This window comes from Delphinus delphis, chromosome 7 (genome assembly GCF_949987515.2).
Source record: "Delphinus delphis chromosome 7, mDelDel1.2, whole genome shotgun sequence".
NCBI classification, from domain to species: Eukaryota; Metazoa; Chordata; class Mammalia; order Artiodactyla; family Delphinidae; genus Delphinus; species Delphinus delphis.
In genome coordinates, this window is record NC_082689.1 from 69,820,623 (window position 1) to 69,842,398 (window position 21,776).

The 21,776-nt window shown below is 34.4% G+C and overlaps 1 protein-coding gene across 3 annotated transcripts in view; it reads right to left on the bottom strand.

The window, feature by feature from the left end:
• The window catches only part of SLC4A10 (solute carrier family 4 member 10), a 317,528-nt gene that overhangs the window by 175,815 nt on the left and 119,937 nt on the right, over positions 1-21,776 (bottom strand). For all 3 annotated transcript variants that reach the window (XM_060016683.1, XM_060016684.1, XM_060016685.1), the window contains exon 2: positions 19,423-19,504. In XM_060016683.1, the coding sequence (XP_059872666.1) occupies positions 19,423-19,504 (82 nt within the window). The remainder of the gene's footprint in view (positions 1-19,422; positions 19,505-21,776) is intronic.

Below are 21,776 nucleotides of genomic sequence, written 5' to 3' on the forward strand. Positions count from 1 at the left end.
ATGCTATTTCTCCAAATGTTATGATTTTGTGCTATTTATCAGTTTCCAAATAAGTATTTGTTTTGATTTTTCTCATTAAAAATAAATATTCTGGGCTTCCCTGGTGGCGCAGTGGTTGAGAGTCTGCCTGCCGATGCAGTGGACGCGGGTTCGTGCCCTGGTCCGGGAGGATCCCGCATGCCGCGGAGCGGCTGGGCCCATGAGCCATGGCCGCTGGGCCTGCGCATCCGGAGCCTGTGCTCCACAGCGGGAGAGGCCGCAGCAGTGAGAGGCCTGCGTACCGCAAATAAATAAATAAATATTCACCTTTGTACATAATTTGAATTCAAATTTTGAATTCTTTCTCTTAGAGAACCCCCAAAATTGCATAAGCTTCAGGCCCCACAAAGCCTAAATCTGTCCCTAATATGACTTATGTGTGGGCAGCTCCCAATTTTCTATCTCTAGCTCAAACCTCTTTCCCAAACTCCGAACTCGCATACCCATCTGCTTACCTGACACCTCCACTGCATGTCTAAAAGACATCTCAAAATCAACAAGTTCAGGACTAAACTCCTAATCTTACCCAGCCCAACCCCCTCCAATAAATTGCTCCCTCCCAATCTTGTCCACCTCAATTGATGATAAAACATTTTTCTAGTTACTCAGAACAAAAACCTTGGAATCACTTTAGACTTCTCTTTTTCTCTTAAGCCTACAACCAATCCATCAGAAACTCTGTTGGAACAACTTTCAAAATATATCCAAAATTTGTCTGCTTATTATTTCACTTCACCGCTCTGGTCAGGGCCATATGACACCCAACCTGAATTAGTGCATTAGCCTCCAGACAGGTCTTCTTGAGTCTACATTAGCCCCTACAATCTGTCCTAAACACAGCAGCCAGTGTGGCCCTCTGAAAAGACAAGTCAGATTATGTCATTCCTCAGCTAAACCTTCTAATGTTACTCTATTTCACTCAAAGAAAAGGCCAAGGTTTCCCTAATGCTCTATGAGGTCCTCTGCGATCTGCATGTCTCATTCCTGTCATCTCTTCCATCTACTCTCCTGCTGGTCTCCCCATCACTCCACTTCACTCTAGCCATACTGGCTTCCTTGGCATTCCCACTGCCACCCAGGAACTTACCATAGTAAGTTTTTTACTTATTATGCTTAGTGTTTAATTTCTAGCTTCTCCCAAAAGTTTTAAAATTTCAGAACAGCAGCGATTTTTAACTTGTTCATTGATGTATCCCAAGTATCTAGAACAGTGCTTGATAGTTCTTGGTGCTTAATAAAATTTTATTGTGCATATAAATCTTCACACAGAGATGATACTTTAAGTAAAATACATAGACAATAGATGTAATGATGCATTATGCTACTAAATACACTAAGAGACTTAAGAATGGAAACAAAGCTAATGGCCACAAATTTCATAGCAACAATACTGAAATTGCCACAGTTTAGGGCTATGAAACTACAGAGAAAATATTTTCATGTTTCTGTACGGGTAGAGACTTATAAAGCAAAGAAAACTGGAACCTGGGTTAAAGGACAAGCTTTGGAAGTTAAAGGTTGACTGAATAGATAGAGACCTTCAAAGAGATAGATACTTATCACCCAGATTTATACGTTCACATTTCAAAAGATAATAAGGCCCCAGAGCTACCGGCTTGTATTCCAAAGGGTTTAACTGGGGACCTTCCCCTTGTCTTCCCTGCTATTTGTTTACATAAGGGAGGAAAGATTGCCCTGCCTCTCAAGGTGGAAAGGAGACAGCTATATAGCAGTTTCTATATAAATTCCCAGATTCATAATTTTGGGGCTCCCTTCCTGTGCATATAACCTCCTAGTTCTCATCACATCACCCTGAAGGGGACGAATGGGGCATGTGGTTATTGCTGTAAGAAATAATAACAGTTCTCCTTTGATCCAGAAACCTCATCCTTGCTTTTAGGACAAATTAAATAAATATATGTATTAAAAATTTATCAATATGTTTAGGAGATTTTCTACAAAGATTATATGAGATAATATAACTGGTATAAAATATTGAACATGGCGCCTGTCACATGATAGACACTTGCGCTTGTGTTAGTTCCCTTCCCCCTTCAAGCTGCTCACCTTCAGAGGCTTGAAGAAGAATGAAGGCAAAATAAAATTTCCTGTCCTATTTCATTGTCTTCCTGCTTTTCTATACATTGCCAACTTTTCTAAGCCCAACTATAATAACCCTGGCCTAAGGAATTAGAGAATCACCTTAGATCCTGCGGAAAACAGTATACAAATAACATTTCCAGGTTAAGGTTATAAAATTTACCTACACTATTATATCCAAAATTTAATAGACGTCACTTAAGAACATAAAGAATTCAAGAAACAATGATAAATGTCATGGTTCTGAAATGAATTGACAATTATTAAACCTAACTGGAATTATTTTTCAAGATTATATAGGGAACAATTTTTATTTTATAGTAAATAAAGACCAAAAATTTAGTTTAAAGAAGGAATCTTTTCAAATGAGCATTTCTTAAATTAGTCAAAGTGGTCAACAAGAATTAACTTTATATCATACTTTTTAAAACCCAAATTAATAAAAATACAGATAATTTAGATATGAACATATTTTGAATAAGTGAGAATGGAACAATGTGCTGTTAAGAGAAAAGATTTTTTTTGAAATAAGCACGGAACCCTAGAATTTATTCAGAATTTACCTGTATGTCAGTTGAGGGAAAATACAATTTCCCCATTAGAAAAACAAAGGGTTCATTAAAGGTAATACTGCTTTCTGAACACAAATCTTGCTAACAAATCCTGGATTTTTTGACACAAATTTTGTGGAACTATCTTGTCGAGCAGGTCCAGAATTATTGTAAATATTTTTATTGTATAAGAAATACCAGTACTGAAACAACACTTTATGTAGCTGTGGTCATAGTATACTGTTTACAAAATGCAGTGAGGAAAGAGATGCATTTGGGGATGGAAAGGAATCTTACTATGATTAATAATAATAGTAATTACTCTCCTTTATTTAGCTGGCAGGGAAGGGGTCAAGCTATCTACTCTTGAAGAGAACTGTGTGTTTTTTCTGTGAAATGAATATACACAGCTGGTGCATAATTACTGAGTTGCTACAGCCTTTATTTAGACATGTCAATCATGGGAAAAGGTCAAGTACATTAAGCCAAATAAGCATGTGATCTTTAATTCCATGGAGACTCTAACAGAGTCAGAAAACAAAACAAGGCATCATTTATCATAACATATCAAAGAACTCTAAGTCCAAGAGAAATTCTCTGCTGAGGGACAGCAATGGAGAGAAAGAAAAGAGACCTAGAGGGTGTAAGTGAGCGTATGTGTGCATTGCCAAGAGATACTATTAGGCTACTTACTGCACTGTTGTTTCTTGTGTTATTTTGCTGAAAGAATAAAAAAGTCACACCAATGCGGTCATAGTCACCTGACCCTAGGGCCGTATTTTTAATTATTACAAAACAAAGGGCCACATGACTGTGACTATTCTATATGGAAAATAAAAGTCTTAAAAGTACTAAAGTTGTTCATCAAAGGAACCATAGTTCTGAGATTTACTAGTTTAGAAGATACTGTGGCATATTTTAAAAAATACTATTTCTTATAAGTTTATAACACTATCTTGAGCAAAACATAGTAACTAAATTACTGTGTATCTTGCAATAGCAGTGTTATTTTTCATCTTAGAGCACAATAAGCCTCAACATTTCTTGATTAAATGAATCCTAATAATATATATCTTCTAAGAAAAAAAAGAAAAGACAGGAGAATTCCCCATTTTTTTATAGGCTGTAAGACAGCTCCATGTTGGATGTTTACAGTGCTCAAAGGGAGGCTAATACAAATTAGTCAAGAAACAGGATAATAAGAAATGCTTATAGGATATGACCCCTGCACTTAAGATAGCCATTTAATTGCTCAAAAATCAAGTTCAACAAAGAAAACAGCACGAAATGATACAAATGAGAAGCAGAAAACAATAACAATCTGCATTAAAGCTAATGTTCTTGTGTTGTATCAGGCATTAAACGCTGTAGGAGTTAATAAATAGAGTGAAATCAAAGATAACCTGGGCCATTAAGGAAGGTTTCAGGGAGAAGGACTTGAGTCTTAAACAAAATAGGTTTTGGATTAGCAGAGGAGTAGGAAATCTAGAAAAGAAGATAATGTGCACAAAAACAGAAGAACAATTTTGGGTGATAATCTGAGGTGCATGTTAGAGCAGGGGAAAAATAAGGTGAGATAGAGCATGTATTTTTATAATCACAAAAGCTTGCAATTTCACTATTATTTTAAAACATTTATGTCTTGCTGTTTTTACAAGGAAGAGGGAGAAAAGACATCAACATATGTTCTGGGATACTTTTAAAAAATGAGTGTAAAAGACAACGTGGTACCCCCCATCTCCTCAACCCTCATTTTAATTAAATTATGATTTCTGAACAGCCCTGCCACTTTGCTTCAGGGAAATAGGTAGAAAATAAGCAAAATTTTAAAACTGTAAAATTTTCCAGATTTAGTTTTGCCTTGTATTAATCTGAAAGACACATATAGAAAGTGGCTCATTCTGGGAACTGTGGTAATTAAGGACAGAAGGGTTGCTTGGAAAAGCTGAAGACTTGTTGAGGAGAAAAACAGATTTCCATGAAGACAGTTGATGGAATTCAACAGTGAAACTGAAGGAATGAAACAAAACATCTGAAAGCAAAGATGGAAAATACTTGGCATTTCTGCATAGATGTTTACAAATAATAAATAGTGTTGCAGATTTTTTTAACGGCCACAATATTTTAGCAGCTTCTCCCATCAAATGGTAGAATCTATTCTTCTAATCCTTGAACCCCGGCTTGATCTTTGGGACATTAGCACATGTGATACAAAGACTTAGAGAGAGCTTGTGCCCTGGTTCTTCCCTCTACTGCTTCTCGGGACTTTCGTGCCACCATGTAATCAGATGTATCAAATCTATCTAATTTTATCACATACAATTGCCATTATACATTCTCTTAGCACCTCACATTTCCTTATAAAATTTTTCAAAATTTTGATTAAATAGCTAATTGTATAATCAGGTAATAATGCCTATGATAGGCTCTATAGGCAGTAATATGGTCTGTCTAATCATGTTCACATTCCCAGTACCTGGCATATTAAAAGCTCAATAAGTGTTGAATAAATAAATGAATGACAACAAATCCAAACTCTTTTTTACTCATTTTATGCTGGAGTAGGCTGGAAAATTCAAAAACTCGCTCAGAGAAGGAGAGAGAACTTTGAGGAAGATAGGATTTGTACTGGCAAGTGAAAAATAGATAGCATGCCTTGTGAAGGGAGGCACAAGCACACAGAGCGTCCACAGATATATGTACCTTGTTTTTATCGGGAAGTAAACAGAATTTTTATTTCCTTAAACATCTATTGTTTAATGAATGCTTTATTCATTAAATGCTTTATTCATTGCTCATGAATAAACATGCATTTATACTGCTATAGAAACAACGTTTCTTTTTTTTTTTACATTTTACAGGAAATTTTAGATGAAGACAATGACTTTACCTGACAGCAGCGGTGTGCTGGAACTGGCTTACACCAGTTCGCCAGTTAGTTGTGCACATCTCTTCCTAACTCTGTGTACAATGAAAACACTTCAGCAATGTGAAAGCAGCCATGAAAACTGGCAAATGCTACAAATTAAGACTATGGAGGCAGCAGGGAGGAGAGAGGGAAGGAGGGTTATCAGAACACCACTGCCTGGTACCTGGTGGGTACATAAAGATGGAACTTCCTAGTTTTTTAAGTTGTTGACAATTTTATATACCCATAAGTAATCTGATCAATTTACCTTAATAAGGCTGACTTCACTTTCTAGAAAGATCCACTTGTGCAGTTCTGTAATTACATGGATATTTAGTAAGTACCCACTTCTGAGTAAAGAGGATAAAATAATTATTTGGGGCAATGCAAAACCACAGAGCTAAGATGATGTTGAAAAGTGAAATTAAGGGGCATCCATTTTCATCCTCTCATTTACATAGAATCCTAAGAGCCTCTTAGGAAAAAGGGAAGCTGAACCCAAATCCCTTTGCTTTGAGATTTAAAATCACTAAATCATTTCTGAAGGAGTATAGTGCCCTAAATGAAGACAAGCAGGAATGGATAACAGCCCCCCACTTCCACTCCCCATTAAGAAGAAACACCATTGATGGGAGGAGGGTCTGGACCCTTTTCCAAACTCAACAGCAGCCACTAGATTACTGCGTGTGTCTGTGTGTGTGTCTGATTTTAATGGCCCATTTTGTGACTTATGCTAAAGGCCTTTTTGACAAAGTCACTTTGGTACTAAGGAGCTTACTCTGAATGGGGAAAGGAGATGCATGTGTGCCCTTACAATAAGGGAAATAAAAAACTTGAAGTATAACGCTTAAGGCTCAAGGCAGGTTTTGGTAGGTATGTATGTGGAGGAGGAGGTTGTGTAGCTGACTGGATAAACGTGTACAGATAAACCAGGAAGGATCAACAGCTTTAATGGACAGGGCCTTGCACCAAATGATAGTGGGTAGTCACAAACTCCAGTGCAACTTGCATCATCCCAACTCCATGGATGCCACCAGACTTCTAATTGGTGGTAGAAGATACTGAGACTAATAGGCTAAGCTCTCCAGGATTAAACACTTGTTGAAATCAACCATGAGGGGCATATCTAGTTTGTAAGGTCCATATTTTTGTCTCTTTTTTTTTCACTGCAGTATTACTAGTACCTGGAGTAGTGTCTGACACTTAATAATAGGCATTAAATAGAGTTGGAGGAATGAATGAATGAAGGAATCTGAAGTCCCGTTAATTCTCACTGAGGGTGGCAAGAGGTTAGAGATATTAAGGACTGATTAAACCATTTAGTCTAAGTAACCCTATGGAACCTTGGAAGGAGAACCCCAGGACAAATGTCATACTTTCAGAATATCCAGGCAGGTGGTTCCTCTGGGTTATTATATTGTCAATGTTAACCAAATATGGCCTAACTTTATATCTCAAGATGATAAAGCCAGACATACACTTTCCATTAAGAAATTTATATCTGGTGATATTTTTTGCCACAGCTACTCTACTTCAAATTTCTTTCTTCCTCATGAAAGGTAAAGAATAAGTTTCTGCGCTTTTCAAGAGGCATGAATCATTAATAGGACATTTTTTAAACCATTTATACAGAGCGAGAAGTCCTTTTCAAATTCAAAACTAATGAACTTTTCTTGTCAGAGAACTGAAAAACTTAAAGGTATTTAAATATTAAGCAAAGTTAACAAGAAATTTAAATTTTAAAGCATACTCTGGAAGTTCACTTAAAGATCACAGAATTTAGAGATGGAAAATTCTTCAGAGAGCACTTGATTCAGACCTCTCATTTTCACATGTGAAATAAACAGTAGTTGAAGAAGTTATCCCAATATTTCTAAAACTAAACATTTCTAAGTAGTCATACCCAATAGGGAAATTTTAACATCTTAGTTTATTTTCCTCATACAAAACTCTCCTATTTCTGTGTAACATAAAATGATGGTATATTTCATCTTCCATATAACCATCTTTCATATACTCTTAAGTTAGCAGTCATGTTCTTTCAACATATTCCCTTAGCATTTTCCTCAACTAATATTTGTATAGGATGACCTCTACTTTAGTCATATTCATCTTCTTCAGTGTGTCTACCTTAGGTTTATTCATTGTGTGAAAGTCCACAAGACACATATGGAACATTTTGGATACACCCATATGGACTCCTACAACACTCACAGGTGGAAATAACATTCCAGGAAGTGAATCATTCAGAGAGAGAATGAAGAATAAGAGGAAAAAAAAATCAAGGATAGATATAGAGAGAAACCAACAGTTAAAAGATAAATGAGAATTGTCAAAGGTTTGAAGAAATAGATGGAACTTCTCATATTATGTCAATGGGAGTATAAAACATAGATCAAAATTTTTAACTGTATAACTTTTTGACCCAGCAATCCTCCTGAGAATTATATCAGTAAAGTGCACAAGAAGACATATACAATAATTCATAGCAGCTTTGTTTAAAAGAGATAAATGAGAAATAAAATGTCCATTGATAAGGAATTGGTTAAATAAAGCACGGTACAATCATGCAATGAAATACTAAGCATAATTAAAATGGACAATATCAATATTAACATGGAATGATGTTGATTTTTTTAATGAAAAGAGAGTAGTTGAAAAGATTACAAATTGTACCATAATTTTACTTATATGTAATTTAGTTATAATTACATCTGTTTATGATATATAATTAAATTATATTCTTCTATAATATTAATTCTGTAATTCTGTTCAGAAATATTAATTGTATTTCTTCTAAACAGTAGGTTTTGGGGGTTGTTTTGTTTGCCTTCTTTATATTTTATACTTTTTTATATTTCTTGGATTTTTCTAACTCAAAATAATTTTTTGTTTTAAAATAGTTTTAAACAATAAAACAATTTTAATTTTGGGAAAAAAACATAGAAATGTCAGGCAGAGTAAGAGGGGCCAGTGGATAAAATAGAAAAAAATACCAAGGAAGACTACCTGAGAAGAGAAGCCAAGGGAGGGGTATGAGAGAAGAGAAGGAAGATCTAAAAACAAAGGTATAGTCAAAAGTTTTAAAAGCAACTGAGACTTCAAAAGGGCTGACAACAGGGGATCACTATACTTGGCAATTAAGAGCACTTTTTAAATAGAATGCATATTAATAAACCTTAAGAGAATATTAAAGTGAGATAGCATGAGAGAAATAGTATTTCAACTTAGTAAACATGACTTTCATTTTCATGATCAGTACTGTTAAGTGCATTGGTGTTGCAGACACTATTCTTTTGTATTAATCACTGTGATATCATAAAATGCTTTCCTGCCATATTGTCATCTAATTACAAAACAGCAATTTATCATTACATGAAAAAAATTGAGTTATACAAAGGAAAAAATAGGTACAATTGTAAATAATTTAGCTAGATATTAGAAATCCTTTTTCTAATAAGCCTGTAATACTTTTTGCACAGATGCTCCAAAGGTAATTTAGAAGCAGCTTTGAAAGTAGTCAAAAAAGAATATTCATAGTCAAGATATGGAAGCAATCTAAATGTCAACAGATGAATGGATAAAGAACACATGGTGCGTGTATATATATATATATATATATATATATATATGTATATACATATGTATAATGTATAATATATATAATGAAATATTACTCAGCCATAAAAAAGAATGAAGCTCTGCCATCTGTAGCAACATGGATGGATGAAACTAGAGAGCATTTTGCTTAATGAAATAAGTGAGGGAAAGACAAACACTATGTTATCACTTATGTGTGGAATCTAAAAAATAAAACAAATGAATATATATAAAAAAACAGAAACAGACTCACAGGTATAGAGGACAAACTAGTGGTTACCAGCAGGGAGAGGGAAGAGGGGAGGGGCAAGATAGGGGTACAGGATTAAGAGATACAAGCACTATGTATAAAATAGATAAACAGCAAGGATACATTGTACAGCCCAGGGAAATATAGCCACTATTTTGTAACATTAAATGGAGTATAATCTATAAAAATATTGAGTCAATATGTTTTATACACCTGAAACTAATACTGTAAACCAACTATACTTCAATAAGAAAAGGATATTCATAATGTTCCTTCTGCAGAGACAAGACGAAAGCTTAATCTACCAGCAGAAAATTAAAATTTTACTTTCTTTTAATCATTATTTCAATCATTTTGGTTTTCTATATTATCTTCCCACCTGAAGCTCTCATTAGGGGTAGAAATGATAGAGAAAGAAAGGAAAAAGAAGTAGATTTTTTCATTGTGCTTTCAGCAGTTCTGACAAACTAAGAGCAGTAAGGATGACTAGGCAGCCAGAAAAGAGGGAGGATAGAATGGGGTAGTGAACGATGTCACCGGGAGAAAGTATAAAAGAGAGCATTCCAAAAAGTAACCTCAGAATACCAGTACACCAAATCGACTTAATTCTATTAAGGTTCCAGTGATGCTAGTACTGATAAAATTATAGGTGTGTGTAATCCAGAAAATCAAGAACCTCTTTCAACTACTATTTAAAACTTGTTCAGTATTATCAGTATTTATCTCAATTGATATTTAAATGTAAACATTTATGTGCCGGGTGGCCACTGTTATTTTTTCCCAAGGAGGTCTAGAACTCAAGTGCCCTATTGACAGCACCAGTATGTAAACCACTTTGGAGAATAAAGAATATAAAACAAATTTTGTTCAGTGCTTATATACCATTAGCACTTAATTAATATTGGTGAATGATGATGACTTCACAAGAGAAGCCCTAATTGACTGGTAGCCCACCCCTGCTTCTATTGTGAGGAGATAACCTGTGGAGGCTATGATCACATGTAGCCAAGGAGCTTTAAAGTAGGATAGCTCTAGGGGAAAGATTAGCAGCTGAAATAGAGATTTAAGAATTTAATCAACAAGTAGACTAAGTTGATCTCCTTCACAATGTCACCTTCATAGTATGATTCCCATACTATTAAACTGTCTAACTAAATAATCAACGCACTTAAGTCTCAGACGTCTGGAAAACTCAAAACAAAAGTATAGTGTTAATATAAACCTACAGAGTACATATTAAGAAGCTTTGGCCATTTGTGGTTTGTCTTCAAAGTATTAAATATTTTCGAAGAAAAATATAGAAGGATTAAAGGAATAAATTCTTTGCTGTAAAATACCCTCTTTTAATATTTATAGGATTATATTTAATGTAATGAAAAGGAATTTCTTTTCCTCTAATATATCTCTAAAATAGCAATTGATTGAAAATGTTACATATACACACACAAATATACAGTTCTCCTTATTCACAAAGGATATGTCTTAGGTCACATTACATAGCAAATACCTCAAATACTGTACTGTGCCTTTGATAGGTAGAGAGTAGTAGTAAATAGAGCCAGATTTATAAGGAACGATGAGGGAGATTAAGAATATGGGCTCTTATTCTAAAATCATCTGCCTAAAAACAGACATCCTAAACTAGGGATGGAAAATACATAATGAGGACCCCTAAATTAAGAAACCATACATTGCAGGATTTCTTAGCCACATATACACATTAGAATATTTGCTACTATACTCATTCAAACACATGTCTATAACTACTTGCAAATGGTCTAATAAACCAAATTTAGAATACTTTAGATCTTTCAAATTTACAACACACTCTAAAAGCAGACTGTAAATAACTAGCAATTACCACTCACTTTAAATAGACAAAATATCATGAATAAATTTATATATCAAAATAAATTGATGTGGGTTACATACAAAAATCATGTGAAACAATTAATATGAAGAAATATGGAACATGATCTATAGCTCACCTGAGAGTTAATTAGGAATAAAAGTAATTCCATTATTACAGACTGTTAAAAAACATTCTCTTATTTGGTTCTTATTTTTAGGATACCCTGGAGAAAAACAGAACAACTCATTATGAAATGTGCATAGGTGGCAAAGATAGTCAATTAGGGAATAAAATTTACTACTGGCTATTTTTTTCTGGAATCTTCAGTATTAGTCTATCTGCCTAATTCCCATCCTCAAATATATCCAAAATGTTTGGCAGGCAGAATGTACAATTTTAAATGGATCCTATGTAATTAATTAACTTCACTAATTATTACCAATGGACCAAATACCACTTAGAATTGCCATATCAAGTGACACTGAGCCTGTATCAACAATAGTAAATTGCACAAAAGTTAACAACCCATAATAGCAGGAAAAACAGTTCTTTTCTTTTTCAAATAAAAGACATTTGGAACATGGAAACAATAAGATTATTCATTCTATGGTGCAGCAGAGACAAGAATTTAAAATAAGAGAACATGAGGTTATTATTAAAACTAGTCTCCAGTGGGACAGGCTTTTCCTTTTGTGGAAATGAATCTGTCTAATGGGAATTTACTAACTGCAAAATATCTCAAATTTTTGCAAAATTATTTGGAAAACTATTGTAATAGGGGTACTAATTATCTAATTCATTATTGCTTCATAGGATAGTCTCAACTTTTTAAAAATAGTCATGATTAAGTGAGTAAATATGCCCCAGTCTTCCAGCTAATAAACATCTTGCCCCATTCAGTCACCTAAAAAACAAGGCTCCACATTATGTTTACTTCTATAACATAGTTGTTAAAAGCCCAGACCCTTGTGGGTTTGAATCCCTGCTCTTACACTTGCTAGTCATGGCCTAGGCAAGTCAATCTTTTGTGCTTTAGTTTCCTTATCTGTAAGATGGAGATGATAATAGTACTTACCTCACTGAGTAACTTCAAAAATTAATTCATTCTCCATTATTTGACCTACCTCATGCAAATGTTTAAACTTCATCTCTAGTCACTCTTTACCCCCATGCACACAATCCCAATGTGTTAGCTACACCATATTTGCCATTCCCAGAATATAACGGATCCTTCCTTCTTTGCCTTCAGAACTCTCATTCATCCTTCTAAGCCCATCTCTGTCTCTGTGAAGCCAACTTTTGTTTCTCTCAGCAGAATTCACTTTTTCCTTCTAATGGCAATTTTTGGAGATAAAAGATCAGAAAGAAAAAGATCTAAGCCTAATTTTTGGCTTTTTCTTTATTTTTTCAAATTATTTTCTACTTTGGTTTCAAAATAGTGCATCATAATTATAGGACCAGCACTTACTATCTTCTGTTTTTTAGTGAAAAACACTTTTGACATTACAATGATTATGATCAGAAAAGCATTTTAGTAAACTTAAGAGCTCAGGAATGCATTGGGTGAAATGAAGAAAGTGGGAGGGTATTATCATTAATAAAATTAACGTCATATGATAGCTTTGTGCTAGGTATTTTACTTACAGTATCTCTGGACTTTAGGTCCACGATATATTAAGTGGTCCCCAAAAGAAATGAACTAGTAAACCAAAATTTTTTATCTCAAATAAAATGAGCAAAAATATCAAGACAGAGGTATAATTTTCTCTATTAAATTCCTGACTTAAAAGTATTTTACACTCTGCTAAAAGCAATACAGAATAAAGAAAATGTCTTTTTAATTTAATTCATAGCCAAGATTTAAATATTAGTTTAACTTTTCCATTAAAGTTTTAAATTTATGAATTCCTGAATATCAGATTAAAATGTAACTAGATTTATTTATCTTAGTACAGAAACTCCTATATTTATATGTTAAATATTTGAAAGCTAATTCAATATTTGATGAGTGTTAATTATGCACCTAATTACAGTATATAAACTTAACTTCTTACATGATTAGTGATATATTATTGAATTATATATAAATGAGATTCAATGCAACATATTTTTTTAGTACCTATCTAGTTTAAGAAAAACTGCTGGACCGATACCATGGTAGAATGCAAATACGTATAAGACAAAGATTTGTCCCTCAACAAACTTATAATCAAATAAGAATGATAAGAAATAAATACATAATAATAATATAAGAAATGATGTAAATTCAGAAAGAGAGATCTGGAAGAGGAAGATAATTATTCTGCCAGGAGGGATCAGGTAACGCTAATGGATGGGCAGAACGGACATTCTATTCTTTGTGGAGAAGATGAGAAGGCACCAATTTGGTATGGAGCAACAAAAAAGGTTTTGAACACAAAATTTTTAATAATATGCTTGAGGTTTTATTGCATCTTCCATGTCCTCAGACTGTAGAAAAATAGCAGGTATTATTTTAGAAATATGTGCTAAAAGCATGGAAAACAAACAGTCTCTCTCTCACTAAAGAAGTTCTTTATATATCAGTGATTTGGGGGGAAATTTAACCTGTAAGGAGTAATGCAAGCTATAACAAGTGTAAAGTTAGACAACAAAGGAATATGAAGGATAAAATTGCAGGCATTCTACACCATATACAGAAATTAACTCAAAATGGGTCAAAGACCTAAATGTAAGACCCAAAACTATAAATTAGAAGGAAACATAGGGAAAGGCTTTATGACATTGGATTTGGCAAGGATTTCCTGGAAATAACACCAAAAGCTTAGGCAACAAAAGTAATACTAGACAAATTGGACTATATCAAAAAATTAAAATTTTCTGCATATCAAAGAACGCAGTCAACAGATCAAAAAGGCAACCTACAGAATATCATATATACCTGATAAGGAGTTAATATCTAGAATACATAAAGAATTCCTACAACTGAACAACACATTAAAAAATCCAGTTAAACAATGCACAAAGGACTTGAATAGACATTTCTCCAAAGATGATACACAAATGGCCAACATGCATATGAGAAAATGTTCAATATCACTAATTATTAGGAAAATGCAAATCAAAACCTGACACCCATTAGGATGGCTACTATCAAGAAAACCTGGAAAACTGCAAGTGTTAGTGAGGATGTGAAGAAATTGGAACCCTTGCACGGTGTTGGTAGGAATGTAAAATTGTCCATCTTCTATGAAAAACAGTATGGCAGTTTCTCTAAAAATTAAAAATAGAATGACCCTATGATCCAGCAATCCCACTTATGGGTATATACTCAAAAGAATTGAAAGCAGGGTCTTGAAGCAATATTTGCACACTCATGCTCATAACAGCACTAGCTAAACAGCACAGCACTATTTCACAATAGCCAAAAGATGAAAGCAATCGTGTCCATCGGTAGATGAATGGATAAACAAAATATAGTATATACATACAATGGATATCATTCAGCCTTAAAAAGGAAAGTAATTTCTAATACTACAGCATGGATACACCTTCATGACATTATGCTAAGTGAAATAAATCAGTCACAAAAAGACAAACACTGCATGATTTCACTTCTGTGAGGTACCTAGCATAGTCAAATTCATAGAAACAGAAGGTAGAATGGTGTTTGCCGGGGGGAGAAGGAAATGGAGAGATGTTGTTGAAGAGTTTCAGTTTTCCAAGATGAAAAAGTTCTGACACTGCTTATACAACATTGTAAATATATTTAATACTATTGAGCTGTACACTTAGAATTGGCTGTGTTGATAAATTTTATGTTATGAATTTTTTACCACAAAAGAATTTTTTTTTAATTTTTTTAAAAAAGCAATCCAGTTGTTGGGCAGAATTGCTTTGACTGGAAATCGATCCATTCAGTCAAAATGGCTAAATAATAACATATCATCTTCAGCTATTTAATTTTCTTCTCTTTGTTATCATTTAATTAATGACATACTATTTTTAGCAACTTATTAATTTGCTCTTATGCCTGCAGAAAATATAACAATCGTCATATCTGAAAAAATAAAATATTCATTAAATTTTTTAAAAGTTCAGGCATCCATTCTGAGAAAAGCTGAACACGGCTGACCAATGAAGAGAGAATGGAGGTGTTTAAGAATAATTGAACTCCCTAACTATCCCTGCCCCCCACCCTTCGCCCTGGTAACCATAAATTCGTTCCCTAAGTCTGTGAGTCTGTTTCTGTTTGGTAAATAAGTTCATTTGTATCATTTTTTTAGACTCCCTGCATATAAGTGATAAGGGAGTTTGGGATTGACATGTACACACTGCTATATTTAAAATGGATAATCAACAAGGACCTACTGTATAGCACAGGGAACTCTGCTCAATTAAAAAAAAAAAAGAACTGAAGATGCACTGGGTTATTTTTATTAGGCCCATGTGGAAACTGACCCCACCTATCCATCCATCCACCCTGGAGTTTCAGGCTCAGTACAGTGTTGCACACTCTATAATGTTATCCTTTAGTCAGATTCACTGAGAAGTTGACTCTGGAATACATCTGTCTTATCAAGGCCTCTGCATACTTGCCACTTCATGTTCATTTGGTCAACACAGTGAACCAAAATGATGCTCTGCAGAACACCCACCCAGTCCAAATCCCTTTGGAGTCTATTATAATACAGGGTAGGAGAGTTAACACAGCCGTGGAGCAAGACCATAAATGTATATTGTTGTACTTCCCAAGAGAATGTTTACTTCTGGTACACCTTCTTGGTAGTAATAGAAAAAAAAAATGCATTTGCCACATCAACAGCTGCATACCATGTATCTGTGGTCATGTTAACCTGCTCTAAAAAGATTCTACATCTGAAACAGTAGCTGCAATCGATGCTACCACTTGGCCGAGTCTGCAGTAGTCCACCACCATTGTCTAGACTTTGACAAGTTTCTGTAGTGGCCAGACTGGGACATACTTTAGATCTATAAAGATGGCACTAATCTCTGCTATTTCCTGTCATATGCAATACTGATTTTCATTTACTATCATCGCCAAGGCAAGTACTTTCAGAGCCTTCTCACCCACTACAATAGTTCTTAATCCCACAGGCTAAAAAACCAATGTGATGGTCCTATCAATTACCAAGTAGGTCTATCGGTATGGTTCAGGGAACAGGAAAATGATCAATGAGTGGTTCAGATTCCTCAGGAAACAGACACTGAGACAGAAATTTGTGTTCAGGGAGTTTGTTGAAGAGAGCTATCAGCAGTAACACCTGTGAGGAAATGTGGGCTGCAGCATTTGGTAGAAGTTGAATTATGGTATATTTGCAATAATGGCCTCAGTTGACTCCACAGGAGGCTCTGAAGCTGAGAGAGCCTTTCAGAATTGTACCAAATTGAGGCAAGACTCTGGGCCTTTATACTCCTTCTCTGATAACTTATTGAATTCAGATGCCACAGGAGAGGTAGCTCCCTTCAGCTGAAGGTAATGTCTGGGGTAGCAATTCCAAATTCTAGCTCATTTAAAATAAATATCTATTGGTATATTTTATCTATGTTACTAAAGAAGCTCTTAAAAAGTGGTGCCCTATGGTAATTTTATTTCTTGAGGAACTTCCACACTGCTTTCCATAGCAGTTGCACTATTTTACTTTCTCACCAGTAGTGCACAAGGGTTCCAATTTCTTCATGTCTTCACCAACGCTTGTTATTTTCTGTTTTTTTTTTTTAAATAGTAACCATCCTAATGGGTTCGAGGTGATATCTCATTACAGATTTGATTTGCATTTCCTTAATAGTTAGTGATGTTGAATATCTTTTCATGACCCTGCTGTCCATTTGTATATCTTCCTTAGAGAAACGTCAATAGTTCAAATCTTTTTATCACTGAATAATATTCCATTGCATTGGCATACTACATAGTTTATTTATCCATTAAAGTACATCTTGGTTGCTTTCAAGTTTTGGAAATTATGAAAGAAAAAAAAAAAACAGTGGTGCCCTTGTCTTTTTCTTTAATTACACAGAAGGAGAAGCTACCACCACCCTTATCCTCAGTAATGCCACCTTTCTCTCTGGTGCTCTCCCACTTACGTTATATTATATTATATGCTACCAGTTGATTTTTTCCTGAACCATGACATCCATCTCATTGCCCCTGCATTATTTTCTGATTCAGGGTAATCAATCTGGGAACCACTAACAGATCTATTAATTCTTTGTATGCATCACAACAGAATCCTCCACAGCATCCTCAAATACTGGAATGTTTATCTACTTAATATGATATGGGAGCAGAACAAATATTAAGAAAGTCAACATAAATAAGGTTTTTCTTATTTTCTTTCAAAATTCTAAAATGTTGCCTTTGCATTCTATGATGTTAATTTCAATCACCAGTGACTAAGTCACAGTATTCACTTCTGGGATTAAAATACCCACTATAGACATCAGCAAACAGAACAAAATCTGATTTATCCAACTGTGTTTTGCCAACAAGAAATCTCTTTTAAGAAGCATTGTACACTGTTACGTGTATTCCCAGTAAAAAGAAACGTATGTAATACATGTTGATACAACAATTAAAGTAACTTTATTAAATCTTATTTTTGTATTATGTATTTTCCATTCAAAGGGACCATTTAGTATTTTACTGTAATTATTTATAAATTACTGTTAACTGTTAATTATCTGTGTGTGGATTATCATCACAATCTTTAAACCCAAGATGATGTTTCTCTGGAATTGAGTATATTTTTACACTAAATTCTTGATTTATTAGGTTTTCTTGTGTGAGTTTAGTGAATATAAGCATAGCTTAAGTCATGGTATGACATAAGTAGGACAGTGACTATGCTGCTTTTCAAATCTAAAGAAAAATTTGCTTTATATTAGACATTACTGGGTTAGATTTTTCAAGTTTCTGCTTCCTTCAATTTGTGTAATGAATATGGATAGCATGCAAATTACTACGCCTGCCCAGTAAGTATAACCTTTCCAGACCTTGGGTGCTTTCTGTGCATCAAGCAAAATGTCAAACACAGAGTGGGTATAGTTGTTGGAAGTTGTCTCTAAATAGTATGTTAACTCTTCTGTTATTTAATTGTTGTAACTACATATAAGACTCAATAATAATGAATTCAACCATAATTTAAGTGGCTATAATTCTTAAGGGGAATGAACACTTACTTTTCAGCTGCTGTAGATTATTAGGAGCTATCTCTGATTAGTTTTACTTAAGATGATTTGGGTTTCACTTTTCAACAAAAAGATGAAAACCACCACATACCTTGTATCTCACTAGTAATAATTTCTTGTTAAAAAATTAAGATGAACTAATGGCGTGTATACATTAAATTGCAGTGGAATAATAATTGTCAATACTTATGTAACTCTTAGGCCAGGTACTATTCTATTTTTCCCTTATTTCTCATAAAAATTTAGGAAATATATTCCACTGTTATCCTTATTTTAACAACAGAGAAAACAGGTGCATAGAAGTTAACTAATTAGCTAAAGCTTCCATAACAAATAAGGGACAGAAGTGATATTTGAATCTAGTACAGTCTGGTTTCAGAGCCTCTATATTTTACCAGCTGCTAGACCATACTACCTCCCTGTTGAATTACCTGACCTTTTTCCTACTGAAGAGAATACACACAAATGATGCCTCCAGCCCTCTCTCATATATATCTCAGTAAAACTAGAATACCAATTGTCCTTAACTCCCTTCCAGTGACAGCCTACTCTGACAACATAGGGTGAATTAGATGCCCCTCCTGTCCTCCCCTGTCACATAACACCCAATATGTTGGTCTGACATAATTTTTTTCTTTTCATTCCCCAATTAATTGTAATTCCTTGAAGGAAGGATTATTGAAAGACTGGCACACAACACAGTACAGGAATATAGGAGAGGTTCAACAAACATCTGTTGAATGAATTAATGCTTCTCATTGTTTGCAGGACTGACTATTGGCACTCCAGGGTACACCAAAACAGTCATATCCATCCCACCACCACCACCACCATTATTACTCTGATATCAACTTTTGCAGTTCTCCACATTGCAACAAATTTCACATTTCTCTTTGAAACACCAATAGGTATCCCCCCACCAAAATAGTCTTACCTTCTAAATCTTCTTTCTCAAAGTGTGTTTTGAGAATAGAACGAGTTCCACCTCTATCCACAACTGCCTCTTCATCATTTCTCTGTAGAGCAGAGAGAAAGAAGACTAAATGATAGTACATAGATTCTCTTAATTTCAGCGAATAAACCTTAATGTGCTCTAATAATTTAGGGGTTTAATTCAGTAACATAAACCTACTTGTACCTGAATATTCTATTTGATTATCAAGTGTTAGTTTACAAAAGACTAAGATTAATTTGACCACACATTCAGAGAAGGAATGTCGTTTGATTTTCCATGAAATTGAAGGCAGTCAAACATTCCAGTTGGCATCATTTATTAGTGAGATGAAAACTAGAAAACAAACAGTTATCCTGTCAATTTAGTAACATGTATTTTTTTAAAATTTTTATTTATTTATTTATTTATGGCTGTGTTGGCTCTTCATTTCTGTGTGAGGGCTTTCTCTAGCTGCGGCAAGTGGGGGCCACCCTTCATCGCGGTGCGCAGGCCTCTCACTATCGCGGCCTCTCTTGTTGCAGAGCACAGGCTCCAGACGCGCAGGCTCAGTAATTGTGGCTCACGCGGCATATGGGATCTTCCCAGAACAAGGCTCGAACCCGTGTCCCCTGCATTGGCAGGCAGATTCTCAACCACTGCGCCACCAGGGAAGCCCAGTAACATGTATTTTTATCTCTGATAAAGAATTCTTGTTAACAAGATGACATTTTGAACTATACAAGGAAAATATGAAAATCATTAGTGCTATGTCAGGGAGAAATAATTCCACTGCCATTATAAATGGGGTTGGGGGGAGCTAATCTCTTGAAAGCAATTGGTATCAATTACTAGGTAAACTAAAACTCTAGTGACTTTGTTTCAGTATAATGCATTTTATTCAAACTAAACTGTAAATTACAATCATGTGCATTAAACCTTCATTCAGTTTCTATAGATTTTTTTACCTATTTAGAAGGGCTGGGCATAGGCTTTGTCTTCTGAACACTGTACACATAACTCAAAATAGTATACTCAGTGATTTGGTACTCAATAAAATAATGGGGGAGGTGTGAGCATAATCCATTTTGACCATGCAGGAATGGACAAAATATGAAATACTGAATGAAGTGAAACACAAATTATTTACAACTTTTATCTGTGAACACCCAGGTAAAAATTGCCTTAAAAGTGAATATCGAGTACAAAAGGAGAAATGAAAAGGTAGACTAAAGTTGAGTGAAACCTTTCAAGATCTATTTCTAAGCCTATTCTAGTTTATTACTATTAGAAAAGTAAAAGGTTTTTGCTTCTTCTCTGAAAGCTTTTTAATTCCTGAACATAATCTTAATAAAGATTTGTCCTCCATGTTTGACAAATCAGTACTTTCAACTGCAGGAGTATAGACATATTTCAGCCTAAAACGATCAGCTCTCATATGCTTCAAATGCAGCACAATATGCAGCAGAAGGACATGTTTTATAGCCTATAGTCCTGTTGTCTTTCTGACAACTTGTACTGACACAAGTCAGGGTAAAGTCTTTGAAATCAGAGTTAGATAAACTTATCCTATAAATGAGAGAAAATGAGAGAAAAATTAAAATGAAGATAAATTTCAGAACCCATTGCTCTTCTGTTTGGCAAAGTTTAAGAAAATCTGTTGGTTTAACCAATAATAGCAATAGAAAGACTAAAGTTGAGACTTTTATAATTTTCCTGAACCAGATAAATGCAAGTTTCAGCCTATTTTGAATCTGTTCTTGATACATTTACAGATCAAATTTACCCTCTGTGCAAGACATTTTCAAATATATGTCACACTAGAATACAACTCTGCCCTCTGGGGTGTTGTTAGGAAGAATGCCAAAAACTAAGTCATGCATCCTTGTTCAAAGGTCAGAAGGAACACTATTCCAATATAACTCAAAATGGCAGTCTCTGAAAACAACTGCAAAATGGAAAGCCTATATAGAATACATGAAGATGTTTCCCCCTATACAATAAATACTTGATTTTGATTTCAAGGACCTGAAATAATTTTCAGCTTATACAAAATGTTTCTTCCCCTTATTTATATAAAGCATGTATACTGTCCACGTACAAAAGATAATTCTGTTGAATCGCTAATGTTGAGATACTGAGAGAAAATGAAATTTTGCAGCAGAAGTAGAAATGGAATCTAAATAGGAAATAGCTGATTATTTAATTACTATGCAGGTTACAAGCAGAAGTGACCTAATTTTAATTTTTCTTTAAAAGAAAAAGAACTAGAAGCTAGAATATGAATATAACTCAATGTAAGTGACTCATTTTGTAGTTTCATATTATCCTCTTTAAATACTCTCTGGATGTTCCAT